The 19,292-nt window shown below is 52.6% G+C and overlaps 2 protein-coding genes and 1 long non-coding RNA gene across 3 annotated transcripts in view; 2 read left to right on the top strand and 1 right to left on the bottom strand.

The window, feature by feature from the left end:
* The window catches only part of MYH7 (myosin heavy chain 7), a 22,344-nt gene extending 21,046 nt beyond the window's left edge, over positions 1-1,298 (top strand). The window contains exons 38-40 of the mRNA XM_045450432.1: positions 216-311; positions 433-567; positions 1,162-1,298. Coding sequence (XP_045306388.1) covers positions 216-311; positions 433-567; positions 1,162-1,179 — 249 coding nt within the window. The 3' untranslated portion in view covers positions 1,180-1,298. The remainder of the gene's footprint in view (positions 1-215; positions 312-432; positions 568-1,161) is intronic.
* Positions 1,162-10,705, bottom strand: LOC123583411. Its single transcript, XR_006704848.1, has 6 exons — positions 10,667-10,705; positions 10,196-10,269; positions 8,912-9,070; positions 8,706-8,821; positions 6,860-6,985; positions 1,162-3,256 (listed from the first exon to the last, which is right to left on the bottom strand). It is a non-coding gene; the product is annotated as an uncharacterized LOC123583411 (long non-coding RNA).
* The window catches only part of MYH6 (myosin heavy chain 6), a 26,108-nt gene continuing 13,286 nt past the window's right edge, over positions 6,471-19,292 (top strand). The window contains exons 1-18 of the mRNA XM_045450438.1: positions 6,471-6,686; positions 8,113-8,256; positions 8,498-8,654; positions 8,740-8,767; positions 9,048-9,159; positions 9,430-9,522; positions 10,409-10,472; positions 10,695-10,793; positions 11,265-11,368; positions 11,456-11,594; positions 13,359-13,627; positions 13,892-14,062; positions 15,242-15,551; positions 16,222-16,292; positions 16,568-16,655; positions 16,745-16,862; positions 17,008-17,131; positions 17,404-17,540. Of these exons, the coding sequence (XP_045306394.1) occupies positions 6,486-6,686; positions 8,113-8,256; positions 8,498-8,654; positions 8,740-8,767; positions 9,048-9,159; positions 9,430-9,522; positions 10,409-10,472; positions 10,695-10,793; positions 11,265-11,368; positions 11,456-11,594; positions 13,359-13,627; positions 13,892-14,062; positions 15,242-15,551; positions 16,222-16,292; positions 16,568-16,655; positions 16,745-16,862; positions 17,008-17,131; positions 17,404-17,540 (2,429 nt within the window). The 5' untranslated portion in view covers positions 6,471-6,485. The remainder of the gene's footprint in view (positions 6,687-8,112; positions 8,257-8,497; positions 8,655-8,739; positions 8,768-9,047; positions 9,160-9,429; positions 9,523-10,408; positions 10,473-10,694; positions 10,794-11,264; positions 11,369-11,455; positions 11,595-13,358; positions 13,628-13,891; positions 14,063-15,241; positions 15,552-16,221; positions 16,293-16,567; positions 16,656-16,744; positions 16,863-17,007; positions 17,132-17,403; positions 17,541-19,292) is intronic.

The raw sequence follows: 19,292 nt of genomic DNA, 5'->3' as shown, positions 1-19,292 counted from the left end.
ACTTTTTAAATTTAATTATTAAATTAAATAATTTTTTACCATAAAAATTATAAGGAAGGTGCAAGTGTTTGGTGGGGATTAGAACGTAGAATCGGGTGAGGATGTTACATTCAGGGTAACGACCACGGCGGGGGAGGGGTGCGCTGCCTCCAATGAGTGTGCCCTCCTCACTCCTAACCCTGCCTCCCCCCCCCCCCCCCCCCCCCGACCCCCAGACGGAGGAGGACAGGAAGAACCTCCTGAGGCTACAGGACCTGGTGGACAAGTTGCAGCTGAAGGTCAAGGCCTACAAGCGCCAGGCCGAGGAGGCGGTGAGTAGCTCTGCTAGGGGCCTGAGGGAGGAACATTGCTGAGCCAGTCCTCCAGGCTGGGAGGCTGAAAGAATCTCTGGCCTCCCCTCACCTCATCCTCCCCCTTCAAACGCCCCTGCAGGAGGAACAGGCCAACACCAACCTGTCCAAGTTCCGCAAGGTGCAGCACGAGCTGGATGAGGCAGAGGAGCGGGCGGACATCGCCGAGTCCCAGGTCAACAAGCTGCGGGCCAAGAGCCGCGACATCGGCACCAAGGTGGGTCCCTCCTCTGGGTCCCACTAGTCACTGCATGTCAGCACACCTGCCAACATCAGTGTCCCCCAGACAGAGCCCCCTCACATCAGGGATGCTTCCTTTTCATTCATTCCCCACAACTGAACCATGAAGCCACAGAGGGTGAGGTAATGCCATCCTCTGTGATTTCTAAGATTCTTCCAACTCCAGCTTTCAATGATTTTGTGAATCCCAGCCCTAAGGTGGTCAGCAACCCTAGTAGGTGCCAATTTGTATATACCCACTGTGTCTATGTCTCAATTCAACTGCTGGCCTCCTCTTGTTTTCCACCTAGTTTAGGCCTACAGCCTTGTAACTCAGTCCTAAAATGGACATCCCAGAGGACCCTTTTGTCCTTGCCCAGGCTTATTCCCTCTGGCCTCTCAGAGCACTGCCCTCCAGCCCTCGCTCCTCCACACCAGCCCTTAGGACACATCCCTCACATGGGGGCCTCCCTCAGGCCCACAGCAGTCCTCCACCCCATCAGGTGCCCCGTCTCCCCTTTGTTTTCTGTGCCCATCCCTGCCCAATCCCCACCTCCCCAAAGCTAATTTGGACTTTGTTTCCTTTCACAAGGGCTTGAATGAGGAATAGCTTTGCCACGTCTTCTTGATCTGCCCAGTCCCGAGGGTGCTGACGAAGCCCCCAGTTCCAGAGTCTATATAGCAGCCCCTTTGGATGAAGCAGAGTAAAGCTATTTTCTTTGAAGCCAATATCTTGCCTTCAGACTCTTCTTCAAAGCCTGCCAGCCATGGGGACATGAACGGGGTCAGGGGGATGGGGGGTGGGAATCCAGGAGAGGAGGGGCGGCTTTATACACAGCCCAAGGAGGCCTTCCTGGAAAACTGTGAGTCTCTGAGCATCCTTGGTGCAGGACTGACCCAGACGCTCCCCTTCACCTCCTTCTCAGCAGGTGACACCTCTCCTCCCAGTCCTCTCCCTGGCCCAGAGACCATCAGGGTTAAGGGAAATTTAGGAAAACCTTTAAGTCTTGCCTAGAGCAGGCAGAGCCCATCAGCTATGGACTTATATCCCAGCTGATTGACACTACCCCCCACCACCCCTAACAGCACCAGGCCTGAGCCTCCAGGAGGAGGTTTAGTGTGTAGGGGTACCCTCTGATGTGTGGGGTAGTGACTTCTAAGTCCCAGCCTACAGCAGGTCTCTGAGAGGGCACACGGACTCATGGCTGTAGCCCATCATCCTTACAGATGCAGCCACCTCTGTCTCTAAGCAACCTAAGGCCAGGGCGCCTTCCTCATCACAGTCAGAACTGTACCCTGGGCCCACCCTCCTCTCCTCCTCTTATCTTCCTCCTATCCCCCTCTCTCCACAGCACTTCTTTCTTCTCCTTCACTTCTTCTTGCTGTATCTTCCTTTCCCAAGATCCTCTTCACCTTGCTTGCTGGAAGATGGAGGATCTTTGGCCCATTTATGGCCAGCCATATGGAGGGGAGGCAGACAGATAAGGGACTGTGGAGAGGAGAGTCCCAAGTGAGCAGGACTCTGGGGAGGGGAGGGTGGGCAGCCAGAGGGCTCGGGAGTGGAGAAAGGAGCAAGCCTCTCCCCAACTAAACAAGCCTGGCCCCCTGGAGTCACTGCCACACCTGGGCTACTTAGAGAAGGCCTGGGCCTATGGGTCACAGCATCTTGCAAGGAATGGGGCAGTCGGCCACCCACTGGGAACCCCAGAAGGCCTGGCTAGCCCTGGACTGAATCTCCTGCACCTTACCACACAGCCATCCCAGCCAGGCTCCTGGTCACCCCTACTCTGAGCAGCCAGAAAGAAGGCCTACCCCAGGAAGAATCAGAGAATAGGAGGACAGGGAAGCAGGGAGAAAGGGGATAGGGAAGGAAAAAGGAAAGAACTGAGGAGGGTGACAGACATCAGAGAGAGTGGGGAGACTCAAGAAATCGAGGGGGCAGGGGACTAGGGGAACCAACAAAGAAAAAATACAAGTAGTGAGGAGGCCTTCATGGGTTCCCACCCTTCTCCTTGAGGCCCCCTCCACTCACCTGCCCTAGGACCACCTGGGAACAATGAGGAGATTGGTAGAGAAAAGGGAGATGCAGGGACACCCTGAGGACATAAGCTCCCAGAGCAGAGAAGAGAGGCTAGAGACACAGTGGAGACCACATGGCGGACAGCAGCAGAGCCTGGCAGCCGGCAGTAGGAGGAGAGAGAGGAGGAGGGGGCTGATGGGTGGGAGAGCAGAAGGGCAGGGTGGGCCTTGAAGACAGATGCTGCAAGAGCTGAGGGAGGTGACACTGAGCAAGGGAAGAAATCCGGGTCACCTTCAGATGTGAGGTAAATCAGCAAGGCCAGGAATAGTGACATTAGAGAGGGGTGGACAAAGACCTCGGAGTGAGACGTGGAAGCAGAGAAGAGACAGGCAGAGGGTGAGCGGAGGTCGAGCTGAGAGAAAGCAGAGACTCTTGGAAATGCAGGCCTGGCAGACTCCAAGTTGGGCAGAAACCTGGCGCCAGGGAGAATCGGAGGCCAGGTCCAACTTTGAGACAGGGAACCAGGCAGAGGGAAAGGGAGGTCAGACAGAGACAGACGGAGATCCAAGGAGCCAGGCACAGGGAGGTGACCCGGTGTCCCTCACCTGTGGCAGGAGCCTCCATCGCATGCCCTTGTGCTCCAGGACTTCCAGCACAATGAAGAGCTCTGTAGGAGGCAGATGAGGGAGGATGGAGCACAGGGATGGATGTGAGAGCCTGGGGCTAGGTGGGGACCTATCAGGAAGGAAGAGGAGGGCAAATGGACCAGACAGGGGGGCAGAGCCCTGGAATCAACTTAACCTCTTCCCTCTTCCTCCTTCCATTGGAGACAGTGGGCACTGTCAGCCTACCCTTCACCCATCACCTCTACTGAGTCTGGCCTGCTCAGGACACAGGGTTCCCTGAGGACAAAGCCTAGTCTTTATCAGCTAGACCTGACCCAGCCTGACCTGGTGTTCTTAGTCCCTTATCACATCCCCAGGGCAGTGGGAACCAGGCAGTGACGCATTGGGGTAACCCCCTAGCTTGCACACTGGGGCCTCAAGTGACCTAGAGCTGGGAACAGGTGGCCTGCGTCCCTTGGGGGTAACATTTTGGTGTATGTACCTGCAGGAGATGTGGATGTGGAGTTGACTTAGGTCACTCCCAAGGACACTAGGTATAGGGTATAAGTCCTATGGAGATGGGTGTGTATCCCTGAGTCTAATAATGGGGGCAGTGGAGGGTCCTAGGGAGTTGTGGATCTCGCAGGAGAAACCAAATATTCAATGGACACCTCTCCTACCCGGAGAAACTGACCCTTGTCTGTCCTACCCACCTCCACACTCTAGAGCTATATTGAGAGGTGACAGTGGATGGGGGGTGGGGGGGGGAGCTGGGAGAGTGTTCCTGCGTGTGAGGGTGTGGGGGAAAGCCAGAGCAGGGGAGTCTGGCTTTGTTTCCTGAACACAATGTCCACTTAATCATAACAGGCACGGCCTGCTGAAGACCTGACACCTACTGCCTCTGAGAGGGGGCATCACTGGAGGACAGGGTGGGGGCCCTTGAGGGCCTGGGATTTGGGATGCCCACAAAGAAGGGCATTGTGAGTATGAGCCCCAGGACAGTTGGGAGGGTACACCAGAATTCTCCCTGGGGAGAGGAGGACAGACTACAGAGCCCCCCCCCCCGGCCCCCCACCACCGCCACCCCCACCCCCTGGAATGTAGAGCCTGGGGCCCAGCTGGTGTAAATCCCTGGGCCTGCCAGGCGCCCCAGCCAGCCTCAGCAGCACCTGCACCCTCTGGCAGCCCAGAAAGGCGGAAGGGAGCAGCCCCCCACCCCCACCCCTCCTCCCTCAGGCGCTGGGATTAATGCCTCCTGTCTCTCCCCACCCCCTCCCTGCCCCACACCAGGACCAGAGGGTGGCAGTGGAGGGTAAAACTTCTGCGTGTGAATGTGGGTGTGCAAATGTGTGTGTTGGTGTGCACAACAGCAAGTAGGAAAATCTGCGATCATAAGCATGTAAAATGTGAAAAATCTGCATGTGTGTGGCTAAGAATGCACATGGGTGTGTGGTGGTCAAGTGAATGTGTGAGGGTACTGGACTGTAGATCTGAGTGCAAATCTGCTATGGTGGCGTGGGAAAATTCCTTCTTCTTTGAGAGGATAGCTGGTGGCCACCATATCAGAAGCATCAGGGGAGGGGCTGGGCAGCTTCAGATGTGTCCCCAAAGCAGTACAGCCTCAAGTCTCCAGGAGGACACCTGCCTGGAGACTTGAGGAACAGAAGGAAACCAGGTACTGCATTTTGCAGAGAAAGAGCAACACAGACGTTTGTTTCCTGATAAAAGGAAACTGAGTCGTGGAGCTGGGCAGCAGATTCCTTTTCTTGGGCATCATGGCTCCAGCTCCCAGCCCCTGGCACTGTGGGACTGTAGGTCAGAGAGGGTGGGGAGATGCTCCTAGCCCGGGGCTGTGTGAGGACAGGCCAAGGTGGAAATGGGTAGAAGGGAGGGGAGCCCATGTCTGGGGGGCAGGGGACAAGCATCTGGCCTGCAGGAGAAGGTGACTCTTGCCCAGTGTGCTCAACTCACTCTTCAGGTTAAAAATAACCAAGGTAAGGGCCTGGCGGGCAGGAGCGGTTGTGTGAGAAAGTCCTGTCTTCCTGCTATCTGCCCATCAGTTCTTTGGAGGGAAGGAATGTGCCCAAGGACTAAAAAAAGGCCCTGGAGCCAGAGGGGCTAGGGCGACAGACCTTTCATGGGCAAATCTAGAGGCCCTGCTGTCCTCCTGTCACCTCCAGAGCCAAGGGATCAAGAGAGGAGGAGCTGGAAGGCGAGAGAGGTGGGAGGGAGGGTCCCTCCGGAAGGACTCCAAATTTAGGCAAGGGGTGGGGGCAGCGGGATATAAAGGAGATGGCTCCCGAGGACAGACAGACCTACTCCTCTGAACCAGGTAAGAGGCTCTTTGGGGGCCTTCGTGGTCAACCCTCAGAGCTCCCCCCCCCTTGAGGGACTCTGCCTCCTCAGGAAATGGGGTGCAGGTTGGTCAGAGGCCCAAGGGTTCTGCTAGAACTGCCTCACTCCAACCCCTGGGAGTTCCCACGGACTGAGGGGAGGTTCCAAGGGAAAAGCCCAAAACCTCTTTTCCCCTCTGACCTGCATTTCTTTCCCTGCTTCTGTTATCTACTTTCCATATTCTCCATGCTCTGTCTTCATCCTGATCTCTCCTTGGATGGCTTTTATTTTGTCCTTCCTCTTTGTCAATACTTGTCACTATGGTCCTTCTTTGTCTGTCCCCTTTGTCTTTTCTTCCTGTCTGTGTGTTCTCATCTCCTTATCTCTCTTTGTTTCCAAGTCTGATTCATCCTCCACCCCTGGCCCTTTCACTAACACTGTGTCCTTTCTTTCCTGCCTCGCTGCCTCTTCTAGCTGCCTCTTCTATCTCCCTAACTCCCCACTTCTGTCTGTCCTGCTCTTTGGCTCTTTGGATCGAGCCTCCTGGCTCACTTCCTCCTGTTGACGTGCCTCCATTATTTTTCACTCTCTTTGTCTGGTCTTCCCTCTGCCTGGCTGTGCCTCTGTGGCTCCACACATGGTTCAGAGTCTTCAGGATTCTCTGTGAAGAGATAACTAGGTGAGAGCCTCCCAATTATCTCTTGGGAGCCAGGTTGCTGGACCAGGGCCCCCGTCCTTTCTCCAAGCAGCTCAGCACCTCCCCTTAGCAAACTCCTTAGAGATTCTCCTCCAGCATCATGTCACAGGGCAAGGGACCCAGGCGAGGATCTTCTCAGCGGTGGGGGAGAGCAATAGGACCCAGGTGATAAGGAAGTGTGGCAGGGAGTGAGGGTGTGGAGGGCAGTGCCACTCACTGAGGCTTGGGTCTTCTGGTCTCAGGCACAAAGGAGCGCCAAAATGACTGATGCCCAGATGGCTGATTTTGGGGCAGCAGCCCAGTACCTCCGCAAATCGGAGAAGGAGCGTCTGGAGGCCCAGACCCGGCCCTTCGATATCCGTACTGAGTGCTTTGTGCCCGACGACAAGGAGGAGTTTGTGAAGGCCAAGATCCTGTCCCGGGAAGGGGGCAAGGTCACTGCTGAGACAGAAAATGGCAAGGTGTGTGGGGCAGAGCACCAGGGAAAGGGAGAGAAGGTTTGGTGGGGGGTGTATAAAGAGTGGGGCCACTTGCAATGGGAGCTGAGGGGCTCTGTAGGAGACCCAAAGCCAGCAAGGGTGTAGGACACGCCCCCCCCCCCCGAGGAGCCCAACATTTGAGTGAGAACTCTGACCTTTCTCAGATGGACCTGAGCAGATGTATGTAACAGGGCACCATCCCAGGGATGCACATCCTTTGCCAGAGAGGATGCTGGGGCGGGGATGGGGGGACCTCCACTGGTTTTGGCCTCAGAGGGGTCCTGTAGATAAAGAAGACACAGACACAGCATCAAGTAAAGCTCACTCTTGAATGTGTATCCCTCCCCTCTGTGCCTCAGTTTCCTCCATGGACCAACTCCCCCAAACCACAACCTCACCCAAACCAAGAGCAAAGTCTTAGGCCCAGAGGAACACAAAAAGTGGGAACTCTTTTTTTTTAATGTTTATTGATAGATCAATATAATTTATTGTCAAATTGGCTAACATACAGTGTGTACGGTGTGCTCTTGGTTTTGGGAGTAGATTCCCGTGGTTCATCAAAAAAGCAGGAACTCTTGAGCTGAACGCTCAGTCCCAGAGCTGGGGACTAGCACTCAGATGTCCACAGTCCCTGCTTCCTCAGGCCAGCCATGAGAATCGCCACTGGTCACTAGCAGCAGCTCAGAACCATTTGCCTTGAGACATGGTGACTGAATGTTGTGTCCCAACAAGGTGTGCTATGACAGCCCACAGCCTGCTGGGAGCTTTGACTCTGATCCCAGCCTTGCCACTGGCTATCCACCCTGCCAGTAAACCATTTAATTATTCTATTCACAGCTTCCTCCACTGTAAAAAAAAAAAAAGAAAGAAAGAAAGAAAACAATGCTAGAATGCCTACCTGTGGGATCTAATGACATTAGGGCATGCAAACTGGTGCCAATCAAACCACACTGATAGTGACCAATGCAGAGCAGGGAGGTGTAGGAAAGGTGGGTGAGATGTTTTCCAGCAGGGCAAGGTTGACCCTGAGCAATGACACCCTCAAGCACTGCCCCCAGGAGTCAGGTAAGGTGTGTGCACAGACAGGAGAGCTGCCAGCCCCGCCAAGTTTGCCCCTAGACGGTTGAAGCAGGGATGGAAAAGTGCTGCTCAAGGGCACAAGCTCTGGGGTCCTGGCAAGACACAGGGACTCTAGGACAGTACCTAGGATGGGAGGGAGAGTGAGCAGTAATTTATGTGGGGAAAAAGTTGTGGGGGAGCTGTGGGCACTGGTCAGAGAAGAGCTGGGAGATCGAGGCCAGGTTGTGGCCCGTGTCCTGGGAGGAGGTAAGTGGGTGAGGCTGGCGAGTACACAATAGCAAGGGTTCTGGTAGGAGTGTGGTCATCCCTGTCCATGCACCTTCCCCAGACGGTGACCGTGAAGGAGGACCAGGTGTTGCAGCAGAACCCACCCAAGTTTGACAAGATCGAGGACATGGCCATGCTGACCTTCCTGCACGAGCCCGCTGTGCTCTTCAATCTCAAGGAGCGCTATGCAGCCTGGATGATCTACGTGAGTATACATGACAGGATGCCAGCCTTGGATAGAGGCCAAAGGAGGCCAGGGCAACTCTCTCAAGGATAGGGGTCAGAACTCGCCCATGGGGCCCAGCTCCCCTTTGCCCCCTTCCTACCCCTGGTAGCTGCAGGAAGAGAGGAGCCAGCTGGGATAAGCAAGAGACTCCCCTGCCTGTCACCATCTGCCCCAGGCTTACCACTTTAGCCCCTCATGTCTGCCCTCTCTCCTACTCCAGACCTACTCTGGCCTCTTCTGTGTCACCGTCAATCCCTACAAGTGGCTGCCTGTGTACAATGCGGAGGTGGTGGCTGCCTACCGGGGCAAGAAGAGGAGTGAGGCACCACCCCACATCTTCTCCATCTCTGACAATGCCTACCAGTACATGCTGACAGGTGAGTCTAGCAGCCCTGACCTGTGCCCCCTCAGCCCTGTACCCCATGGACCTGACTCTGTTGCCTCTCTTCTTTCCTCTTCCAGATAGGGAGAACCAGTCCATCCTCATCACGTGAGCAAATGCCATCTACCCACACAGGGACTTGGGGAGGATCCAGGCTGATTCCTGGGGGTACAGAGGGGAGGAAAGTTTCAAGGCTGTGACTGTCAGGAGTGTGGGGAGCTGGGTTTTCAGAGGGGTGCCGGAGTGACCTACAATGATATGCAAACTCTGCAAGACCCCAGTGGAGGAGGTTAGATGGCCGGGATTCTGAGGGAGGAGGGTGCAGTGCTGAACTCTGAATGGAGCACAGAGGGGATCTTGGGTTCTGATGGGTCCCTGTTGCCTCCAGTGGAGAATCCGGTGCAGGGAAGACTGTGAACACAAAACGTGTCATCCAGTACTTTGCCAGCATTGCGGCCATAGGTGACCGTGGCAAGAAGGACAATGCCAATGCCAACAAGGTATGGAGTGGGCCACAGGCTCAGCAGAGGAGGCCTGTGGGCAGGCTGACCCAGGGGACCCCCAGCCTTGCCCTGGGGAACAGTGGGGACAGCACCACTAAGCCCAATGCTCAAGACCTTCCTGGCAGGAGACACACACTCTGACGTCCAAATATGGCCCTTTGGAGGCACAGGCCCACCTCCATTTCCCGGGACCAGAGCAGCCTCCTGCCCTCTCCACTGCTGGAGGTGGACAGAAGATAAACCCTCGAGGTTTTGCTGCTTTTGCAGGGCACCCTGGAAGACCAGATCATCCAGGCCAACCCCGCCCTGGAGGCCTTTGGCAATGCCAAGACGGTTCGGAATGACAACTCCTCCCGATTCGTGAGTGCCCTTGATGACTGCCAACTGGCCTCATCTGGCCTTGACAAGAAAAGGGGGGCACTGTTTTCCTAACAGTCACTATACCCAATTGATCATCCTGTGTTTGGCTTTTGGTTACCAGCAAGTGTGTGTGTGTGTGTGTGTGTGTGTGTGTGTGTGTGTGCATGTACACACACACACACACACACACATCCCAAACCCTCCCCACTCAGTCTGCCTCCCTGAGCTCTGAGAACTCAAGAAAAGAGACCCAGAGTCACCATGGCTGTTTCATAGCCAAGTAATGGAGCTGATTTTTGTCACATTCTAGATTTTCCTAATGACTGTTTACAAAGCTTTTCCACATGGGAAGGGGGAAGAGAGCATAGGTGCTGGAGCTGATTTCTGAGTTTTCCACCTACCCAGAAAGTCTCCATGCTTAAGTCCCAGCTCCTTATCTAAACTCCCTACCTCTAAACAGAGGTAGTGGGGCACCTGGGTGGCTCAGTCAGTTGAGTGTACGACTTTGGCTCAGATCATGATCTCAAGGTTCATGAGTTTGAGCCCCACATTGGGCTCTCTGCTGTGAGCACAGAGCCCACTTGGGATCTTCTGTTCCCCCTCTTTTGCCCCTCCCCCATCTCCCTCAAAAATAAATATTTTTAAAAAAAGAAACAAAGGTAGTAATATTTACCTTCATTCCCATGTTGTTGTTTCTGCTCAGAGATATTTGGTAATAGGGGAATAGGCATCCTTTTCTCTGTTTTCCTGATAGTAAATTGGGACACCAAATAAGTCATTAACATTTCCAGAACTATTCAGGGCTTTTTGGGTTGTGTTGAGGTCCAAGATCTCCATTCTGTCCCTTCTGGTCAGTTCCCTCACTGTTTGTCCCATCCGCCCCCAGGGGAAATTCATCAGGATCCACTTTGGAGCCACTGGAAAGTTGGCTTCTGCAGACATAGAGACCTGTGAGTATGACAGGGAGCCCTGCCCACCTCTCTGTGTCCTCTATCTCTGCCTTCTTTCCCAGCTAGCTGGGCGACCCTATCTTAACATTCCCTCTGCATCTCCTTGCCTCTTCCCCTGCTTTCTCCATTTTGTTATAAGAGCCTTTCTTCCCTAATCTCCATCATTTTGTTGGATTGACTCTTTCTGTTCTTACCTGCCTTCCCCCCGTCTCCGCACTTCAGATCTCCTGGAGAAGTCTCGGGTGATCTTCCAGCTGAAGGCTGAGAGAAACTACCACATCTTCTACCAGATCCTGTCCAACAAGAAGCCAGAGTTGCTGGGTGAGCCCACCTGATGCCTCAATGCCCACACTGCCCTCCCCTACAGGGCAGGTACCCTCCTTCTCCTCACTTGCTCCTGCTCACCTCCCTCCTCCTTTGGTCTGCTCAGTGGCTTTCTCTTCCTCCCCCATCTCAGACCTGCCTGAGTCTCCTCTTGCTTCCTTTCCTACTTTTTCTTTGTCATGTTTCTTCCTCTCCTCCTGGTCGGTTTCTTCCTTCTCCTCTTTGTGCCTGCCCTACTCCCAGGTATCATTCTCCCACTGTCCTCCCTCCCTGGGTCTCCTGTCTAACTTTTCATGTCTTTTTGATTCTCTGCATGGTCCTTGCTGACTCTCCTCCTCTCTCCCTGCTCCCGGTCCTCTCCTCTATCATCCCTGCCCCACCCCCACGGTGTCCCTCTCCCAAACCCTCTCTGTCTGTCTCTATCCTCTTCTGTCCCCTTGTCCCCTGCCCTGCTCCTTGCCTGGACAGATATGCTGCTGGTCACCAACAACCCCTACGACTACGCCTTCGTGTCTCAGGGAGAGGTGTCCGTGGCCTCCATCGATGACTCCGAGGAGCTCGTGGCCACGGATGTGAGTAAGGAGGCAGCGTGAAAGCTCCTGAGGGCTCCTGTACCACCCAATCCAACCACCCTCTTTGCCTCTCTTGCTCTTTCCCAGAGTGCCTTTGATGTGTTGGGCTTCACTCCTGAGGAGAAAGCCGGCGCCTACAAGCTTACAGGTGCCATCATGCACTACGGCAACATGAAGTTCAAGCAGAAGCAGCGGGAGGAGCAGGCCGAGCCAGATGGCACTGAAGGTAGGGCAGGGAAGGCAGGTGCTGTAAAGGCCTGAGGTGCTGGGCATTCACTTGTCATGAGGAGATAGTCCACTGGGAGCAGGGTCTCCCAAGCTGCATCCAAAAGTGGTATCTTTCAAAAATTCTTCAAGAGCTGACAACCTAATTTATTAAGACTATTAGGACCATAAAATAGAGAAAGTTAAAGGAAACCAGAAGTATGAGAAGTACATGGTTAGAGGGCAGCACCTTTTCCCAGAAGGAGGCTCTGCCCTCACCCTCACCCCATCCACCCCTACCAACAGGCTTTCTCCTTGTTAGAGCCTAGCCAGAGGCCACCCACTCTCCCCAGACAGGCCTGCTCCCTAGGGACCTGAGGCTTGTAGGGTAGATGGATGGGGTGAGAGCCAGGGAGGGGCGGGGACATGGGGGAGGTGGGCAGACAGGGAGGTCCCCCACAATCTTGCCAACTCTTCAATCCCAACTATGAGTTGGGGATGCTTCCTCCTGGGCTGAAGACTCACCCAAGCTCAGGAAAGCAGACTCTGAACTCTGTGCATCCTGATCACTAATGCGGTATGTATGCAAAGGGTCCCCAATCCTTGGGTGAGCCCTGTTCGGACTCTGTGCCATGTCCTGTTTGGGAGGCAAAGGCCAGGGGTCAAAATACAGCTTGACATCGACATGTCACACATTTCACTGGACCTCAGTTTCCTCCTTAGTGAAATGGAACAACAGTCCCTCCTAGCTCACTCCGGGACTATGGTAACATTTCATGGAGAAGGAGATATGAGGTGTATAGGGCTAGACAAATGCCTAAGAACGTTCCTCTTAGCCTATCTTCAAGGACCACTTATCTGTGTCTATCCATATCAAAATGCCAAGCCTGGGTTTCATGACAGCATGTTACAAGCTACCATAAAATTCTTGAAATTAAATCAAATAAATTTCCTCTAAACAGAGATTGTATGTTGGGGGGGGGGGGATGTAACACGTTGTTAGAAACCTTGATTTCCCAGCTTGTCAAGTTGGTCAACACATGGATTGGGGCACCTGGGTGGCTCAGTTGATTAGGCATCTGACTTTGGCTCAGATCATGATCTCACGGTTTGTGAGTTTGAGTCTTGCATGGGGTGAGCTCCAGCTCAAGGTACTTCATGTTCCATGCTGACAGTGCAGAGCCTTCGTGGGATTCTCTCTCTCCTCCCTCCCCTCTCTCTGCCCCTCTCAGGATTCTCTCTCTCTCCCTCTCTCTCTGCCTATCGCTCACTCACACCCCCTCTCAAAAATACATACATACATACATACATACATACATACATACATACATACATATTAAAAACAAAACAAAACAAAAACAAAAACAAACCCGAAAAACCCCACATGGATTAAGAGTAGAATGGGCCCAATCCTGGGCCAGATCCTGGGATGGAAGAAAGGAGGCAGGGAGCAGCACATGTCTCTTCTGTCAACCACAGTGTCTGCCCTGGAGACATGAAGGGACAGTGAGGGCAAGGATGAGCTCACAGCTGTGCTGGTGAAGGGCCTTGCCCAGGGACGCCCAGTAGTTGCAAAGACAGAGGCAAGAGGAATTGCTGGGTGGTGGGAAGTTCTGGACAGATGGAGAGGCCTGGGCTGGGTGCCCCTGGCAAGACTTGTGCCCTTCCAGGCCTGGATTTGCAATTCTTTAGTGACAGGGGTCAGACTCAATGCTTCAGAAAAGCTCTGGAGCAGGCAAAGGAGGTCTGTGGAAAGTGCTTGCTTAGTTATTTCCTTCCCCACCAGATGCCGACAAGTCTGCCTACCTCATGGGGCTGAACTCAGCTGACCTGCTCAAGGGGCTGTGCCACCCTCGGGTGAAAGTGGGCAATGAGTACGTCACCAAGGGGCAGAGCGTCCAGCAGGTGTACTATTCCATTGGGGCGCTGGCCAAGGCAGTGTACGAGAAGATGTTCAACTGGATGGTGACACGGATCAATGCCACCCTGGAGACCAAGCAGCCACGCCAATACTTCATAGGGGTCCTGGACATCGCCGGCTTCGAGATCTTCGATGTGAGTTGGGGGAGCCTGGGTGTGGGGGGAACAGTAACTCACTCATTCGCATCTGTGACCATCATGGCCAGGAGTGGGAAAGGCGGTGGGGCTCAGCGGTGATAAACACATCATCCTGTCTTCCAGTGGGGGCTCCCTCTCCCTGGCCTGACAGAGGAGGGGTCCGGCCACACTCCTAACTGGGCTGGGGCACATGCCTGGGCTGACCCCACTGTCCTCTCAGACCCCTGCCTGCCTGACCCGCTCCACCCCTGCCCCCCGCAGTTCAACAGCTTTGAGCAGCTGTGCATCAACTTCACCAACGAGAAGCTGCAGCAGTTCTTCAACCACCACATGTTCGTGCTGGAGCAGGAGGAGTACAAGAAGGAAGGCATCGAGTGGGAGTTCATCGACTTTGGCATGGACCTGCAAGCCTGCATCGACCTCATCGAGAAGGTGCTGCCTCCATCTTGCCACCTGTGTGTGTCACCTTCCCCTGTCATCCCAGACAGAGTGGCAGTACTGCCCCTTCTATAACCAGGATACTGGAGTCCCCAGAATCCCAAGCCTCTCTCAGACCCAGCTTCTACCCACTGTAAAGTCATGAGCATACAGAGGATGAGCCCTTTTCTTCTCTCCCCAGGACCTAAGAACTTGTCCTGCGCGGTGGTCACCTCCCAGAGTCCTAAGAAGGAGATTTAGTGAGGAGAGGACTCTTGGTCCCTCTGACTTCCATGAGAAGCATCATTCATGGAAAGATCCTAGGCTGAAACTGGAGACATTTGGTTTTCCCTCCTCTTCCTGATAGCAGAGAATAAGCCTGTTTCAGCCCCTCTTGTCTATAGACTCAGAAGAGACAAGGATGTGAGGTGTGAGGCTCCCAGTGCTGGCTTGTTCTCAGTGTGCCTTTGCACTTTGTTGATACAGACCAGAGCTTGGAATAACTACCCTCACCCAGCCAGCCATTGCCTTTCAGAAAATGCAAGCTTACCAGAAGCTTTGGGTGGTTATCCAGGGTGCTGCTCTTCCAGAAGCCTCAGAATTGCCTGAAATTATATGGGAAAGAGAAAGAGAGAGAGAGAGAGAGAGAGAGAGAGAGAATGAACATGCCTTTTTCCAGGGAGACATCTTTAGTTTAATCAAATTCTCATTACAATTCCTGCCCCAAGAAAAGTCAAGAATTACCATCCTTTCTGAAGAGCAGGTTGTTGTACAGAACCTGGATCCCTCTAACAATCCGTTGAAGAACTGTTACCCATCATATAGACAGGGTTCTGGTCTGTCCCTTAGTCTGGCACCTCTGACACATACATACTCCTTGCCCTGGGGCAAGGAGTCTTACAAGAAGAAGGGACTTGCTGCAAGGCCTTGGGACCTTGCAGGACAATTGGGAGCACAGGGCTCTTTGTTAGGTCCACTGGGGCAAAAAGAGGTTATGTAGGCCACAATAGAATTGGATTTAGGTTGATTCCAAGAATATTAGGTTCCTATACTGTGACAGAAGGTGCTAGCACAGAGTTTCTGTAGCCTGCCCGCTATACTGGGCTGTAGTCTTTCCTCTGGTAGGGTGTGGGACTCTGGAATCCTGGGAGTGCATGCAATTATGCTCTCTCTGCTTCCTCCCCTTGCTCTCAGCCCATGGGCATCATGTCTATCCTGGAGGAGGAGTGCATGTTCCCCAAGGCCACTGACATGACCTTCAAGGCCAAGCTGTATGACAACCACCTGGGCAAGTCCAACAATTTCCAGAAGCCACGCAATGTCAAGGGGAAGCAGGAAGCTCACTTCTCCCTGATCCACTATGCTGGCACCGTGGACTACAACATCCTGGGCTGGCTGGAGAAGAACAAAGACCCACTCAATGAGACAGTGGTGGGCTTGTACCAGAAGTCCTCCCTCAAGCTCATGGCCACACTCTTCTCCTCATATGCTTCTGCTGATGTTGGTAAGAGGGCAGCCCCTGTATTGGGCCAGAGCAATTCTTAAGTTGTGAGGGGCCAGGGTCTCACTGCTTCAAACCATGTGACCATAGAGGCAGAAGGGAGCCTGCTTTCCAGTCACAGGATGGGGGTCAGGAGATACCACAGGCATCCATCTGTACCTGATCTCTGAAAGTGCCATTTTCCACTTTGTGCTATGGATATTGGTGTACATGTCGTGTGTCTCCTCAAGACTGTGAACAACTGGAGGTCAGTGAGGGTGTCATGCATCACTGCACCAGGCCCAGCATAGTCATGCCTGTAGGAGGATCACTGAACATCTGGTAGAACAAGTGAGTGTCCCATTCAGAGAAGAAAAAGAGAGGGTGTGGATTGGAATGAGGAGGATGAACTATGAGAAGGAAGGTAGACCATGGAAAGATGTAAGCATGAAGGGCGGAGTTAGAAGGTGGGAGAAAAGCACTGGTATTATTTCAGCATATACCATGTAGCAAGCAAATTTATCTAATCTTCATCACATCTTTTAGAGGCAGTTACCATTCTCCTCCTGGAAAACCTAAGACATGGAAAATCACTTTGTGAAGTCACATGGCTAGTGAGGGGCAGAACCCTGCCCCTGCCAAAGGGTTCCTCCACTTTCAGGCTCTGGCTTCTCATCTCTTTTCTTGTTATTAGGGGACAGCAGTAAAGGCAAAGGAGGGAAGAAAAAAGGCTCATCCTTTCAGACAGTGTCAGCCCTCCACCGGGTAAGAAGGACACAGAGATGCCAAGAGGCCCATGGTGGGCAGGCCCAGCCCTTTGGCTGTCACCCTAACCTGATACTCTGAGTTTGGGAATGAAAGAAGTTAGAGTTATGTGGTCATTTTGGGCATGGGAGTTGTACACAAGCCTGAATTCACATCATAAATTATATGTCAACTCTCGTCCCTTGGAGAGTTCTGGAGACAGGCTGTCAGGGGCTCAGGGACCAAAAAGATGGGGTTCTTGTGGCTTCTGAGTCCCCACTCTCATCCACCCCCAGGAGAATCTGAATAAGCTTATGACCAACCTGAGGACCACCCACCCTCACTTTGTGCGCTGCATCATCCCCAATGAAAGGAAGGCTCCGGGTGAGTGATGTGTAAGGGTCTAATCTAGAGAGGGTACTTGGCATCCACTTGCCTTGAGGTTGACCCTTTCTCCTCTTTTCCTGCTGCAGGGGTGATGGACAACCCCCTGGTCATGCACCAGCTGCGCTGTAACGGTGTACTGGAGGGCATCCGCATCTGCAGGAAGGGCTTCCCCAACCGCATCCTCTATGGAGATTTCCGGCAGAGGTGGATACAGGGTGCCCTGGAGCTGAGGAAACAGGGGGCAACTGGGAAGACCTGGTGGGGAGGGGAGTCCACAGGTGGCCCTGAATGCTGTGGGCAGAGCAGGTCAGCACAGAACGTGGGTGACTTGGGGCACCTCCCTCTCCAGGTATCGCATCCTGAACCCAACGGCCATCCCTGAGGGCCAATTCATTGACAGCAGGAAAGGGGCAGAGAAGCTGCTGGGTTCCCTGGACATTGACCACAACCAGTACAAGTTCGGCCACACCAAGGTGGGTCTAAAGCCCCACAGCGTGGAGTTGCAGGACGCCCAGCCATGTTAAGCAGAGTAGCTAGGAGTTTAGAAGGCAGGCCTCTGAATCTTGGCTTCCTGAATCAACCCAAGGGCTGGAACCCAGGCTTCCTTTCTGTCTTCTTTTTCATATTTCACTCTGAGGTCTAGGATATATGGGTGATGGATCCCCTAGGAGCTCAGTCAGCACCTCCCACCCACTTCCTCCACCCTAGCTACCCTTCTCTAAGGCTGTGGCTCTCTTGCCCACAGGTGTTCTTCAAGGCGGGTCTGCTGGGTCTGCTGGAGGAGATGCGGGATGAGAGGCTGAGCCGCATCATCACCCGTATCCAAGCACAAGCCCGGGGCCAGCTCATGCGCATTGAGTTCAAGAAGATCGTGGAACGCAGGTGAGGTGAAGGAAAGGGAAATGCTCTCCCAGAGATATAAGAGGCAAACAAGCAGTGCTAACTGGTGTGGGTCAATGACTTGAGTTCAAATTCTGGCTTCACCATTCACTAGCTGGCTTGAGCAAGTGACTTTACCACTCTGGGTCTCATTTTGAATTCTTTGAAAAAGAAAAAAAGAAAATTCTTCATAAGCAAATGCAAATTAAGCTTCAATGAGATACCATTTAAAAACACTAGATTGACAAAAATCAAGAAGTCTGTAAATTAGTGCAACCTCCCTGAAAAAACAATGTATTATCTCTTAAAGATGGACTATTGTATGGGGCGCCTGGGTGGCTCAGTCGGTTAAGTGGCTGACTTCGGCTCAGGTCATGATCTCGCTGTCCGTGAGTTCGAGCCCCACGTCGGGCTCTGTGCTGACAGCTCAGAGCCTGGAGCCTACTTCAGATTCTGTGTCTCCCTCTCTCTGACCCTCCCCTGTTCATGCTCTGTCTCTCTCTGTCTCAAAAATAAATAAATGTTAAAAAAAAAAAAAAGATGGACTATTGTGGGGCACCTGGGTGGCTCAGTTGGTTAAGTGTCTGCCTGTTGGTTTCAGCTCAGGTTATGATCTCAGTTTCATGGGTTCAAGCCCCACGTCATGCTCTGCGCTGACCACGCAGAGTCTGCCTGGGATTCTCCCTCTCTCTCTGCCCTTCTCCCCCACCCCCTGCTCACACTCTCTCTGTCTCTCTCAAAATAAATAAATAAACGTTTAAAAATATTAAAATAAACAAATATAAAGATGGACAATTGTAGGGACACATGGCTGGCTCAGTTGGTAGAGCATGCGGCTCTTGATCTCGGGGTTGTGAGTTTGAGTGCTGTGTTGGGCATAGCATCACTTAAAAAGAAAAAAAAGATGGACTATTGCATACCTTCCAATTCCACTTCTAAGTGCATTCCCACAGAAACTCCTGCACATGTACAACATGAGACAAAAAAAAGAATATAGCATCATTGACGAGCAGCAAAGATTTGGAAACAACTCCAATTTTCATCCCCGGGAGAATGGGTAAATAGTAGAATAGTTGTTCAGTGGAATATTATAAAGCAATGAAAGGAGGGACTTACAACTACATGGTACAATGTGTATGAGCCTCAAAAGCATACTGTTGAGTGAACAAAAGCAAGTCACAGAAGGATACATACAGTGTAATGCAATTTTTATAAAACTCAGAGATAACAAAAAACAGTGACATATTGTTTAAAGACACATACGCATTGAGTTAAAGTATGTTTTGAGAAAGTAAGGAAATAAAAAACACAAGATTCAGGATAGTGGCTACTTCTGGTGGGGGGACCAGGAAAGAGGATGGAGAGAAGCACACAGGTTGAATCAACACTGATAATGGCTCTAGTTGTTGTTTGAACAGTTGATAGGTTCATGGTTCGTGATTTTATTTCATGCTTCATAATTTACATATATGCTATAGATATTCTTACCTGTGAAATACAAGTTTTAACATATTTGCAGTTCTTATGGGATTAAAAACACTGAACTTAGTAGACATTCTGAGTGGCGTAGCTTTCATTACTACTAGTGCCCCAGCAGGGAAGATATAAACTGTCCTCTGGTTGAATTGTTCAATTAATAAATATTTATTGAGTAGCTCCATGATCAGTGAGGTAATGTTGGAGTGGGGGTGTATATCAAGGCGCAAGACAGGGCTCCAGCCCTCTGGTGCCTGCGAACTTGCTTAGATGGGCTGG

The sequence above is a fragment of the Leopardus geoffroyi genome, chromosome B3 (genome assembly GCF_018350155.1).
Source record: "Leopardus geoffroyi isolate Oge1 chromosome B3, O.geoffroyi_Oge1_pat1.0, whole genome shotgun sequence".
NCBI lineage: Eukaryota > Metazoa > Chordata > Mammalia > Carnivora > Felidae > Leopardus > Leopardus geoffroyi.
This window is presented reverse-complemented; position numbering and strand designations above follow the sequence as displayed.